The sequence below is a fragment of the Channa argus genome, chromosome 10 (assembly GCF_033026475.1).
Source record: "Channa argus isolate prfri chromosome 10, Channa argus male v1.0, whole genome shotgun sequence".
Classification (NCBI taxonomy): domain Eukaryota; kingdom Metazoa; phylum Chordata; class Actinopteri; order Anabantiformes; family Channidae; genus Channa; species Channa argus.
The window spans coordinates 2,708,469-2,723,136 of NC_090206.1; the positions used below are offsets into that span (position 1 = coordinate 2,708,469).

A 14,668-nucleotide genomic window follows, 5' to 3' on the forward strand; every position below is an offset into this window, starting at 1 on the left:
AACAGCAGTCAGTGATCCTGAGTGAGTCCTGATTGTACTGACAAAATGAATAATCACTCACAACACACACTGCACATGTCCACTGTTTAATCAAGTTCATGGTTAGAAAATACTGTATAAAATATTCATTTAAAGAAAGGACTTTAAAATGATTTGCAAACAATAAAATTGTAATGACAATTGCAATTAGGGTGGACTCAACCACTCAAATGCTGAAATTTGAGGATAAATGGCAAAAACACAGAAGCAAAGCGGGAAGCTGATGATCAGACAGACAGAAGCAACATCCAAAAGGTGGACAAAGGTCAGGCAGGACAGCAGCCATAATGGCGAGAACAAGCTCATGTGCTGTACTATAGTTACTGTGGTTCGGCACATGAAGCCAGGGATTAACTAACACGAACGGAGGATTTTGACTACAATGTCAAATAATACTTAAAGTTACAATGTGCAGCTTTGGACAATTAAACTACCTATGAGACTTTAAAACAATTCACCCAGAGCATCAAATACTTACTGGCATGTGATGCATTAGGTCTTCTCTGATTGGTCAAAAAGGGGAGCCTCACTCAAAGTGAGTATCTCATTGCTGCCAGAGCTGATCTGTGGGTCTGTGTCATGGGAGGCATCAACAGCACAGCGCCATAAAGAGCTGACAAATATCTGTGTTTTTACCGAGATGCAATGAAAACATTTCCCAAACTATAAATAGTTTAACCTGTAAGGTAACAGTGAAGTACAATGTGAATCCAGTCTACACTTTTCTGGTACATTAACCATCGGCTTACTTTAATCCAGTGTACATATACTTCTCAAATCATTTATGGTGTGAATTGCTGTGTTCTATATTTTAGTTCAGTGGGTAGTGGAGTCGTCCACAAACCACAGGGTCAGTGGTTCGACTCCCTTACTTCCTGCCTACAAGTCAAAATGTCTTTGGGCAAAACACTGAACCGCCAAGTTATCTGGAGAGTGACTTATTATGAATGTAGTTGTAGCAACCGCACATATATTAACATTGGTATCTGCTGTTGTGTGTGCTCTTCTTTGTCAGACTCACTAATGAGAACACTTGACATATATTACAAATCAAAGACAAGAAAGTTCAAACTAAACCACGTCTTGTTAGGTGAACCTCAGCCACTAGTTGAATGAATGCGTCACGGCTGAGATGAAGGCTTCTGTGTGGGAGGAGGAGGAGGAGCTCGACACTAGAACAGAACAGAGAGAGGGAAGAGATGTATTGATTATTGATCATTCTTTAGGACAGGAATGCAATTACAGGATTTGTTAACAGCACGTACCGGTCTAAGTCGGGGGCTGGACCGATCCGGGGAATTTTGGTTGCTGTCCCCAGTGTCTAATGGGAAATCAGACACAAGGACAACATGTCACTACCTCAATTATAAACTAAGCCCATGAAATACAGCTGGAGTCCACTTACTTGTGGTTTTGTCGACGAGTCTTAAAGGAAAGACCTGCTGTTTGGCCTCCTCACAGCTAGAGGGAGGAGCGCTGAGTGCAGAACTGCAGGCAGGGGGTGAGGGGCTCGGGATAGGAGGAGAGAAGGGAGGCATGGTCGGGGTGGGGAGAGGCTGGAGAGCAAAGAGGACAACGCTTTTAGGATGAGTCGTCACTTTGTCGTGCGGAAAACTCTCACTCACAGAATCCTATCTCACCTCCACCTCCTGTTTGTCCTCCTCCTCCCCTTCATCATGTACAAGCTCTACCACCAGGGATGGAAATACACCGACCTGCCCATTCAGCTCCCCCTCCCAAAAGCCATCATCCACCTACAACAACAACAGCTTGTACATGATGTAGTAACGTATGTCAGCTAAAACCTGAATGTTTAGGTGGAGCAGGAAAAACCTACCTGACTAAACACTTTCAACTACGTCTCCGTCAGTGACTGACAAACTGAGAAACTACATTTTCTGTTTAATGTTGTGACATTAGATCAGGATAAAGATCCGGTTAATTCACTTCGTATTAGTAGCCCGTTATTTGAAATTCTACTGTTCCTGAGGCCAACGCTTGATTTGCACTTGAAAATGTCAGTTAGTTCAGCCTGCTGAGATTTTATTAACTGATTACTGGAGCACACTAGAGCAACGGGGCACAACATATGTCAGGACACATTCTGGCAGATCGAGGCTCTGAGTTTGGAGCACACACCTCTCCGTGTGGGCAGCGTATCAGGTTGATTAGCGCCCCCTCATGGAAGGAAAGTTCCTCTGCACCCTGGGCCTGGTAAGAGTACAGAGCTCTGGCTACACCTGAAACAAACACAGCCACTGATGCACACAACACGCACTCAATGAGACATCGTTGAAACGAGAGGGAAAGTGTGAGTCCCAAATAATAAAGACTCTCCCTCTGTGCGTTCCCAAGTAGAAAAAGAGACAACAGAACACATATGACTGAAGAGACCACTAACTTGTGAACAAATTCAACAAAATACAAAGATTAGTTAAAGTCTTTTAAATCCCGTTGGGTTTGATCTGGATCTTCTCTCTCTCTCTGTCCTTCTGTGTACTTGTCCATCCTGCAGATATGTGTCTGCTCTTCATAATCATGTGATGCCTCTCCTGTCTGTTGGCGTCACTGAGAAGTTATTCAACAACCTCCCTGATCATAATCTTCCATATAGTGTATCTACCATAAAGGCCTGTCCTGCAAAAAGAAGGATCCCTCCTCTACTTCTGATGTTTAAGGGCTTAAAGAAAGAGGGGTGTGGACTGGTGATCCGTCCAAAGTGTACAGCAAGTGACCCCCACCTCCCATAACAAGATAACAAATGGATGGAGTACATGACACAGTATATGACATAATATTTGTAGTGCTCAGCAGAAAGAGATGTTTAGTTTTGATTAGTTCTTCTGGAATGAAAGAAACTTGGGAACCTGTTATATTTTATTCACTAGAGCAAATAACACACGCGGACACATACGAGCCACTAACCTCTGCTCCCTGACTTCTCTTTATTCCCAGATGACGAGCTGGAGCTGAAGGAACTGTCCAACGGAGCAGCGTCCTCTGCTGGTAGACATAGTATCTGCACGTAACGCTCAGGAACGTAACCCACCTGACCACAGGAGTTACACACCTGCAGAGACACAAGATACAGAGGGACACACGAGACTCTGGCAAACATACACAGTACACACCACATTGCACAGCTCCAATAAAGAACTGTTAACATTTTCATATATAGTGTAAAAATAAAAAAGAAATGTACTTTTTTTTTATAAAGGCTGGGATTGTTCTGACAGATCAATAAACAGCAGAGCAGCTGCTACCTTCAGCCAGTCCTCCATGTCTCCATCTTCAATCACTTGGAGCTCCTCTCCCTCATGGATGGACAGTTCATCTGATTGGCTGGCCTATAGGAAGTCACATGCTTTTGTCTTTTTTTTTTTTTTTTAATCACTTCTCCCATGTAGAGAAACAAGTATTGGCCAACAGAGAATAGACTCTGTCCACAGCATTTTGAAAATATATTCACTGCTGTTCCTTCTGACACTAGATGATTTTATTCGTGTCGCCATACAAACTGAAAATAGAACCATCTGCACATTTTCTGATTTAAACAGGTTCCATTCACTTTCTCACCATCATGCTTTTCCTCCTCTGTCACATCAAGCAGGACTTGAAAACTGCTGATACATCTACTTCCTCTCCTGGTTGATGTGATAGTGTGTAGCAACGTTAGACTTCATTTTATTTTTTCTAAAAATGTCATGTCCACAGAAATAAGGGGTGTCAAGTTGACATTTTCAACAATTTTCCGGTGATGCAGAACATTAATACAATAAATACAGTAAGTTCTAATTTAAAGTCTTTCCTCATTTTCAATTTGATGCCAGCAACAACCCAGTGTATGTTTTCGTGTTGACTACCTGATAGCTGTAGATAACTCTACAGGCTGCAGGGTAAACACACGCCCCAGATGCCGACACTGGATCTGCAAAGATGTCTCCATTCTCATCATCATAGTCCTCAAATTCTGTCAACTCAAACTCCTCTTCCTAAAACAAAAACCCAGGCAATTTTAGAGTCACACTTGCACCATCCTGCTGCAACAAATACTGGTGACCAAGCTGAGTCATGTGCAGTGTGTATGTGCGTGTGATTAGCATGGACGTCAATGACCAGAGCTCCCAGAAAGCTTTGAAGTTCAAAGAGGTTGAAGAGTGTGTGTGTGTGTGTGTGTGCATTTCATACTGAGAAGTCCTCAGTAGACCTCCTCTGCTCACTGAGCCTCCTCTCTCTCTCCAGCTCCTCCTCTGCATGGGTCATGGTGTCGTGAAGCCACTGGTCAATTCCGGCGACGCTGTCTGACAACAGAGCCAGACGAGCCTCAGCCTTCAATCTGCTGAGCTGAGACAGAAAGAAAACAACGCAGACAGTTACACTCACAGCCCAGACAACTGGTCCTGAAGGAGCCCTGCTCTGTCTCTTTTCTACCCACAGCTGATTACCTGCATTAGGTGTGTCCAATAAATCACAAGCTGGAAGATGGCAATTCACTTTTTCTTCCTCCACCTTTATCTGAGATTGTATCTTTCAGCTTCCGACTGATTGAAAGTCCCTGATCTGGGTTTTCAGCGTTGGGCAGTTGGAAAACAAGCAGAGCACCGGTTCTTGAGGAACGGGATCGAGAAACACTGACTTAGGGGATGACAACCATTGCACCTCTGAGGGGAATCAATCACCAGGCTTTGCAATACTAAACCATGTAGAGCAGCCTGGAGTGAAAGGGTTTGACATTAGTTGGTCTTTAAAGAACATGTTACTGAATCACATATTGACTACTGATTTTAGACTGGATGGGAAATGTATTGATTTACAGTTTGCCTTGTTTTGCAGCTTTGTTTTGTTCAACATAAATCTGTATGGAAGTAAAATTTTCCATTATCAAAGTGCTTTTAATCAGGGTTTTGTTGTAGTCACCTTTTCCATGAGAGGATTCAATTAAAATGAACTTACTACGACGAGAGCTGGCAAAAAGAAATAATGAGCTGCATTCAAAATATTTGAATAATGCAACTGTGACAGGATGAGGTTGACCCTGAAGTACTGACCTCAGCAACTCAAGATTTTCCTTGTGAAGATCAGTTAGAGTGAATTACCAGCATTTTTCTCTTCTATGACTATGACGCCTTGGTAAAATGTTATTGTCACCACAGCCCGTCAAACAGACAGGAAGTCTGGTTTACGACACCTTAGCCACATCCAGAAGCAGCTCTGCTTTGAACTTGAAAGATCTATCAGCATCTGAACTCTGTGAGATTCGGGTGTTCTGCTGAAGTGTGGGTGAATGTGACACAAACAATTGGAAGGAAGGGTGAGGCTGTGCAGATTTACCAGGAAATTAAGTGAGGGGTTTCCAAGAAACGAGACTGAACAGAGGGTGTAGTGGATCCCCTGGTGACAATTACTCAGGGAACCTCAGCAGCTCATCAGCTGCTCAGTCTGTCTCACAGATGATTTGGTGAGTTGTTTTTTTTTAATAGTTTTGGTCTGTCTGGGTACTGGATGAGTGAGAAAGGAGAAGCTGAGAGCTGAATGGTGATGTGATGAAGGGGAGGAAACACCTTGATGCCCACCTAAGTGTTCTCACCTGTGAGAAGAAACCCAATTTGAACACACCTTAGCTTTCCTGACGCTGTCCTGCACCTCTGCTATCTTCTGCTCCACACTGAAGCCCGTCTCCCCTGACAACAGCTTCAGCCGGCACTCTAACATCTGGAGAGCCTGTCACAGATTTGAGGAAAACATTCCTTATTGGGGTGACAGTTCACATCCAATACTGATGCTAGCATGAAAAAAAACCTCTGTTAGTTCAGCTCATACATTCATATCACTATATATATATTTAGAACTGACCAATCAAACCACAGAAAGATGATAACTTCCTTTCAGTATCACTGAAAACCCGACTTACTGTCTCTCCATGGGCGATGTTCTTATAATCTTTGGCAGCTTTTGCAATCCACCTCTTGGCTTCCTTAGCCAGACAGCCCTCAGCTTCAGGAGCACAGACGTCCAGTAGAGAAGACACCTGCACACGCGAGAGACGTTCAACTCTCAATGTATATAAATGGGATTTATTCTTGATAGATAAAGTGTATTTCTTCTCTTATTGATCAATCTCCTCAAAACATATCACAGTGAAAATCAAACCACAATTAACCTTTGCAAAAAAAAGCAGAATGTGTCTGAAAACAAAATGATTTCAACTTTGTGGGCAACAGTGTTCTTCAATAATAGAATGTCTTAGAGAGTATTTTTACTTTGGCTCATTGAGTCATTATTTGAGCAAATATTTGTCCAAACTTGCTACTTTTACTTTAGTGATCAATAGCGTTAATGATCTTCTACCTTGGGTCCACGCACACATCTGGTTAAAGTATGCGTGAGGAAACAGTTGTTACCTGAGGTCATGTGTTAATAATTTAACAGGATGGTTTTGATGTGCTTGTCTTGGTAAGTTCTGTCCTGTGGCCATTTGTGTTCTCATTGCACAGACAGGTAATGTTGGCGTCACAGTGTTTTATTGTGTTTCAGGACAATTAAAAGTGTGTAGAGTTGTGCAACATCTCAGTGTTAGTGTTTATTCCATGGTGACTAAAGGGACCTGAGTGGTGGGATACATGTTTTTTTTATCATAATTAGTTACCTATTATTTTAAGAACTTTGAAGTTGCTATCTGGCAATTCTGGTTATAGATATTTTTCATAATTAAAAAATATGTCTGCAAATCTTTACAGTAGGACACCGTCCATAACTACCACAGTAATCTATATATTCTTTAACCAACAGCAGCACTAAAACTGGATTTCTCTTTATGTTTTCTGTAATAAGGGTCACACGACAACATACAAACACACCGTATCACGAGGGGCTTGCTGGAAGGTGAATTCGGGTGTTTTGTTGAAGGGGACACATTCTTGAAGAAACTGCTGAACATTCCTCTCTCTGGTCACCTGACAACACAACAACCAGGGTCAACAAGGAACAACAAAAACCTGCAGTCCATCGTCTCTTACGTCACTGTAGAATTTATTGGAACTGTCTGAAATGGCCTTTCTGACTCTGTCAGTTTGTTTTCACGAGGCAGAAAGAAGGTGAGAAATGTCTTATGTCTGGTTTCTTGTTAAACCACTTAGGAACAGTTGGCTTGACTACGTCTCAGTCAACTAAAGTCCCTCCCATGGGTGGGTACCTTAAACTTCTTTTTTTCCTTTCGGCTGCTCCCTTTCAGGGGTCGCCACAGCGAATCATGTGCCTCCATCTAACTCTGTCCTCTGCATCCTCTTCACTCACACCAACTAACTTCATGTCCTCTCTCACTACATCCATAAATCTCCTCTTTGTTCTTCCTCTAGACCTCCTGCCTGGCAGCTCCAACCTCAGCATCCTTCTACTGATATTCACAGTTTCTCCTCTGAACATGTCCAAACCACCTCAATCTGGCCTCTCTGACTTTATCTCCTTAACATCTAACATGAGCTGTCCCTCTGATTTCCTCAATCCTGATCCTGTCCATCCTCGTCCCTCCCAAAGAGAACCTCAACATCTTAAGCTCTGCTACCTCCAGTTCTGCCTTCTGTCTTTTCTTCAGTGCCACTGTCTCTAAGCCGAACAACATCGCTGGTCTCACCACCATCTTGAACACCTTTCCTTTCATTCTCGCTGATACTCTTTTATCACACAACACACCTGACACTTTTCTCCACCTGTTCCAACCTGCCTGCACTCGCTCACTGTTCCACCAGGGTCCCTCTCATTGACACACATGTATTCTGTCTTGCTGCGGCTAAGCTTCATTCCTCTGTTTTCCAGAGCAGACCTCCACCTCTCTAGATTTTCCTCCACCTGCTCCCTGCTCTCACTACAAATCACAATGACATCTGCAAACATCATAGTCCAGGGAGATTCCTGTCTAACCTCCTCTGGCACCCTGTCATACGCTTTCTCTAAATCTACTTAGACACAATGCAACTCCCTCTGACCTTCTCTGTACTTCTCCATCAGCGTCCTCAAAGCAAATACTGCATCTGTTGTACTCTTTCTAGGCATGAAACCATATTGCTGCTCACAAATACTCACCTCTGCCCTTAGCCGAGCTTCCACTACTCTTTCCCGCAACTTCATTGTGTGACTCATCAGCTTTATTCCTCTGTAGTTGCCACAGCTCTGCGCATCTCCCTTGTTCTTAAAAATTGGTACCAGTACACTTTTCCTCCAGTCCTCTGGCATCCTCTCACTCTCCAAGATCTTGTTAAACAAACTAGTCAAAAACTCTACTGCCACCTCTCCTAGACACTTCCATACCTCCACAGGTTTGTCATCAGGACCAACTGCCTTTCCACTCTTCATCCTCTTCAACGTCCTCCTCACTTTACTCTTACTAATCTTTGTTACTTCCTGCTCCACACCAGTCACCTCTTCTACTCTTCGTTCCCTTTCATTTTCCTCATTCATCAACTCTTCAAAGTTCTCCTTCCATCTTCCCATCACACTCCTGGCACCTATCAATACACTTCCATCCTTATCTTTAATCACACTAACCTGCTGCACATCCTTCCCATCTCTATCTCTTTGTCCACCTCTCCCTCTTTAGTGTCCAACCTAACATACAAGTCCTCAGATGCTCTTTGTTTGGCCTTTGCCACCTCTACCTTCACCTTACGCTGCATCTCCCTGTACTCCTGTCTACTCTCTTCAGTCCTCTCAGTGTCCCACTTCTTCTTAGCTAACCTCTTTCTCTGTATACACTCCTGAACTTCCTCGTTCCACCACCAAGTCTCCTTGTCCACTTTTCTCCTTCCAGATGACACACCGAGTACCCTCCTAACTGTCTCCCTGATCAAATTAGCTATAGAGGTCCAGTCATCTGGAAGCACCTCCAAACCACCCAGAGTCTGTCTCAGCTCCTCCCTGAAAACTACAAGACATTCTTCCTTTTTCAACTTCCCCCACTTCATCCTCTGCTCTGCCTTTGTCCTCTTCATCCTCCTCACCACCAGCATCATTTTACACACCACCATCCTGTGTTGTCTGGCTACACTCTCCCCTACCAATACTTTACAGTCACTGATCTCTTTCAGATTACAACGTCTACACAAGATGTAGTCTACCTGAGTGCTTCTCCCTCCGCTCTTATACGTCACTCTATGTTCCTGCCTCTTCTGGAAGAAAGTGTTAACTACAGCCATTTCAATCCTCTTTGCAAAGTCAACCACCATCTGTCCTTCTGTGTTCCTGTCCTGAAGACAAAACCTGCCCATCAAATTCTCATCCGCTCTGTTCCCTTCACCTACATGTCCATTGAAATCTGCACCAATGATCTCTCTCACCTCTGGGGATGCTCTACATCACTTCATTTAACTCACTCCAGAATTTCTCCTTCTCTTCTAACACTGAACATCACGCCTTCGGTTTCCAGCTTCAGACTCATCAACCTGTCTGATACTCTAATCACCCCTAGAACATTCCTCACCAACTCCTCTTTCAGGATAACTCCTACTCCATTTCTCTTCCTATCTGACCCATGGTAGAACAACTTGAACCCTGCTCCTAAGCTTCTAGCCTTGCTACCTTTCCACCTGGTCAACTGGACACACAGTATATCCACCTTCCTTCTCTGCATCATGTCGACCAACTCTCTAGCTTTCCCTGTTATAGTACCAACATTCAAAGTCCCTACTGTAAGTCCTACATTCTTAGCTTTCCTCTTCTGTCTCTGCCTACGAACACACCTTCCTCCTCTCTTTTTTTGACCAACAGTAGTCCAATTTCCACTGATACCCTGTAGGTCAACAGCACTGGTGGTGGTCGTTGTTAACCTGGGTCCCGACTGATCCGGTATGAGAGTCATTTTCGGTGTGAAAGTTATGATCCGCATTTGTAATTTGGGATGTGTTTTACGTCTGACGCCCTTCCTGACACAACCCTTTGCATTTACCCTTACTTGGGACTGGAACAAGAAGACACTGGCTTGTGTCGCCTTGCGGTTGCATTAGGGCAGCTTAAACTGGTTGGTACTTTCAATCAGATGTGACACCAGTGCCAGCAAATGAATACAGAACACAGAAAACACACACATACCTTTGCAATGCTGTCCCATATCCTGCTGTACTGTTTGTGCGTGGACAGACATGTATCCATTTCTGTCCCACACAGCAGGGTAAAATGTTTTTTTAAATCCGCATAAACATCACCATCCATTTGCTGAGGAGGAAAATCCAGGAAAACAGTCACTTGTTTTTTGTTCAGGTCATTTTACCACCAATGTTTGCACATTTTTGTTTTAATTTTAGTCCCCTACTAATCTCCTAAACTCCTGTCACCCATCGGTAGTTCCCAGTCTATGAAAGCTATGTATGTATGTAAAAAGTGCTGAATAAGATACTTTAATACAATAATTTTAGCCACGTGTGTGTTTTTGTACTACCTCCATAATGTGTGGCAAGTCCTTCATATAGTAGTGTTGGTGATGGACATTCACTGCCGCCAACGCCAGCAGATACTCATTACGAACTTCAGTCAAACGCTCATCGCACACTTTCAACCTGGCACTGAGCTGTACACACACATACACACAAACACACACACAGTTGTTGTTTTTTAGATCAAGTGAAACCTGCTACAAATGTCACACACCTGTATGTCAGTTAACAGTATTTGTCCAAACTCAGGTTCTTATGATTTCAGTCCAAATCTTAGAACCTATATGACCATGTTTCCTATCACCATATGACAGACTCATTAAAAAAAATAAAAGACTCCCTCGGGAGCAGCTGCTTAACATTGGGCCTCTTTGGCTGCAGGCACCTGTCTGAACAGTCAAATGCACTGGAATACAACTATGCAACTGATCTTTGCCATAACCGGTTACAATTGATGAAAACGTATTATTAGAGTAGCTTCCATCACACATGGATATGGAGAAACATACAAAAAACACCTCATCTTTGATCTGTTTTAGTATCAGTTTTAGTGTCACCTTTCTGTATCAAATGCTGTTAGAACTTTTCATTTTGGCTTCATACCTTAGCCGCCATCTTGTGTATTCCTGTTTTAAAGTGAAAAATCCCATGGTCACTCTTCCCGGCTCTGGAAAACAATGTAAAAGAAAGTTATATAAGCTCTCAGTAAGAAAAGTTTTATTTTTCTGTTACAAAACTGTAAGATGTTAATGTATTGTGTATAGACATTATATTAATTATGTGACACTTCAGTGGCATTTTAGTGGAAATATGTGACATACGGTTCAGATGTTATTTTGGTGCAGCAGCATCTAGAACAAATGTTTAAGTGTCCAAGTCCAGCAGTGACTTTGCAGCTTAACCTAGTTAAAGCTCCCCAGATGCCTTCAGTTCTTCCCCAGATATTTTTTAACATTGCATGTACTGCTTATGAATAAAGAGAATGGTCTTCTCTCTGTCTTTATTTGTCTCAGCCACATACAATCGCTGACCTAGGTCTCTGGGCAAGACACTAAACCTCCAACAGCCCATCCCCATCCCCAGAAATTGGGGAGGGTCGCGTCAGGAAGGGCCTTGGCATAAAAGAAAAAAAAAAAAAACTGTGCCGAATCAACATGCGGACGATGAGCCGCTGTGGCGAGACTGAACTCAGAGGATAAGCCGAAAGCACAAAAAAGAAAAAAAAAAGAAAAAGAAAATACTCACTAACCTGGTCTGTGCATCAGCAGCTTTCTCTCTGGCAAGACTTGCGATGTGGCTGACTTGATAGTAGCTCTTTTTGATCCTGTGCAGCTCCCGCAGAGCATCCACTACTTCACCCTGTGCCCTCTGGAAGTGTTCCAGGGCCTAAATGCACAACACACACACACACACACACACACACCAATTATTCAGTTATTAGTGTCCTCAAGTAGACATTTTACAGACACAAGCCTGACTGTGATCACTGTGTGTGTACTGCGAGTAGCACTCTCACTTTCTTAGCTCGAATGTCTTTTGCACTGCGTATGCTTTTGGAGGCTTGTTCAATCAGTCTTCGATATTCCTCTGCAGCAGCGAGTCGTGATGTGGCAGTCTGAGCTGTGGCATCTACCAGTGACCGCCACACACCAAACACACTTCTGAAACAAACACATTGGTAACACATTTTTGTATTAAGTAGTTGAGTGGATGTGTAATTTAGTGCAATGCATGACTGTTCATCACTGTTGCACACAAAGGACAAGAAAACAAAAGAAATTGCGAGAAAACGGAAAAGAAAGCACAAGAATGAGAAATTTAGAAATGTCTCTTATGCTCCTTGCTTAGCATCTGCTGAGGTTCCGCCTTCCTTCAGAGCAGAAGGGTCGAACTTTGAGCCTTGAGGGCCACAGCCCTGCTAGTTTTACATCTGCGGCCCTCAAGGCCCCTGTTCGAACGGGTAGAGCAGGGTCGGGCTAAAATCTCCAACACTGCAGACAAAGGGCAGCAACTCATTCCACTGACCCACTGCAGAAAAACGAACAAAATATATGTGTAGTTACCCAGAAGCGACAGCATCTGTATTTCCTCTTCGCCAGTCTCTCTTCTGAAACTGGACAGCTAACCTCTGAAGAGCCTAGAAAAGAAAATACACTAAAGTGGAGTTCAAGGACAATACAAAGTGTCTTAAATGAGAACCAGATGGACCAGATGGACACTTCATCACTATCACTTGTTTTTATTCCTAAAATGTGTCCAATGGTGGCCAGTTATGTTATAACAAGGACAAATGACTAAATGAAGTCAACACCCCTGGATGCATGCTAATGATGGATTATTAGCTTTCATTTGGAACTCAGCACCATGAACGTAACCCATCATTGTTCTGTGGGGACAGTATTTCCCCAGATTTCAAGAGATGCCCGCCAGCAATTATTAGGGTCCAATTTTAACGGACACCTGCTGCCATGGTGCACAATTTCAAGAGAGGCTCCAATGGGTCGAGGTAGAGGGAAAGGGACAAATGACCTTTACGTTTGCAGTTTGACATTACGTAGCATTCAGCTCACAGCTTTAGCGATCACTTGGATATCTGCAGAATTCTATTTCTTTTTTGAAAGGGAACATAGTGGCAGACAAAGATGACAGACTACGCATCTTGGCAGGAAGTAGCCAGCAGTTGAAAGATTACTAGGTTGATTGGTGAGAGCTGAGAAAAGTCAAAGTAAAAAAGATGAACTCCCATAAAGATTTGGCAACACCACAACTCAGTCTAAAAGTTGACTCTGCTGGGTCTCTCTTACGTTTGTCTGCGATTAGGTGCCTCTTCTTTTGTCTCATAGTTTCCAAATTGTATTTGTTTTAGTTGGTTTTTCTACTTGTACCTGCACAAGGTGTTAATGTTGTATTTTGTCAATTATTGTTAAATAGTTGCTAATGGTTCATGTTTTATTTGTTCTTTTGTCAAAGTTGAGTAGGAATTTGACAGTATTAATACTGGCACACACACACACACACACACACACAGACACACACACACCAATGTGACACATTCTTCACTGCAGTGCAAAAACACATAAACTAGAGCTTTTCTCAAAAGAGGTCTAGTGAAAGATCTCAAATGTAAAACTCTAGTTAGGATGGTGTCCCAGCATGCTAATCCACGCTGACACACATGAGAGACCACGGAAACAGCACTCAGGTACTGATATGAATACCTCAAATCAATAAATAATGAGCATTTCCAGTAAAAAGTAGTGGACTAGAATAGCCTGTGTGCACTCACCTGACCGTAGTCTTTCTCTATCGCTGCTCGTTGCTTACTGAAGGACCTTGGGGAACACACAGAAAAACACAACAGACATGTAATTTAACACGCATTCACGGTCTGCATTGATCTCTTTGCCCATCAGTGTCTGTCTCATGGAAAGCAGTTGGACGATTTCATGAAAAGACATCCCACAGTGGTGAGTTTTGCACCTGATCTCCTCCAGGAGTTCAGTGTCCTGGTTGTGTTTGGCCTGCAATTTACTGAGCTGATCTGAGAACACCAGTTTCATCTGCTGGCTTTCTTTTGCCTGCGTACACACACAGAGACAATTAGTTAAAAAAAAAAAAATGAAAATGGATGAAAAAAATGTTCGATCTTAAGGGGAATCCCACAGGATCCAGAAAATGAGTGAGAAATCTAAAAAAAAGTATTTCAAATAAGTGTAAAATCTATCAGTGCCAAAATTTTCAATTAAAAGAGGATTAACTTTGAAGCTAGAAAAGCCGAGATGAAACAAGTGAAGTAACAGGGGAACAACCTGTGTGTAAGCAGTAGAAACTTATTACATTCGTATCAGCTCTTCTTCCACGTTAGACTGGCAGCACTATCTTACCTTTCTGGGTGGTGGTTGCATGGTTGGACGTTGATGGTATCTGTAATTGTCTCCGTTTTTATGTTAGTCTCTTTCAGCTGTGGAGCTCTGCTACTTCCTCAATGTTGATGCATGTTTGCCACTTCCTCGCTCTCTCTCTCTCTCTCTCTCTCTCTCTCTCTCTCTCTCTCTCTCTCTCTCTCTCTCTATGGTGCTGTCATAATGAAAGCCAGTGGAGGGCAGCAGGGACCGTGGCTTCGTGTTAAATTTGAATGTTAAGGCCACATTAAAAGACATTTTCGGTTTCTTGCTATTATCATGAGGTGCACATGACATAGTTACTTT

General features: G+C 42.9%; 1 protein-coding gene across 1 annotated transcript; it reads right to left on the reverse strand.

Moving 5' to 3' along the window:
* Positions 1-73: 73 nt before the first annotated feature.
* Positions 74-14,458, reverse strand: LOC137133975 (F-BAR and double SH3 domains protein 1-like). The gene is made up of 21 exons (XM_067518237.1): positions 14,345-14,458; positions 13,941-14,038; positions 13,747-13,792; positions 12,524-12,597; positions 11,977-12,121; positions 11,710-11,846; positions 11,064-11,127; positions 10,466-10,594; positions 10,120-10,242; positions 6,897-6,992; positions 5,951-6,067; positions 5,656-5,760; positions 4,228-4,383; positions 3,903-4,031; positions 3,303-3,386; positions 2,965-3,109; positions 2,179-2,279; positions 1,680-1,793; positions 1,445-1,595; positions 1,305-1,360; positions 74-1,211 (listed from the first exon to the last, which is right to left on the reverse strand). Exons 1-21 carry the CDS (start codon positions 14,363-14,365, stop codon positions 1,161-1,163), a joined length of 2,142 nt encoding a protein of 713 aa, XP_067374338.1. The 5' UTR covers positions 14,366-14,458; the 3' UTR covers positions 74-1,160.
* Between the last annotated feature and the right edge of the window lie 210 nt (positions 14,459-14,668).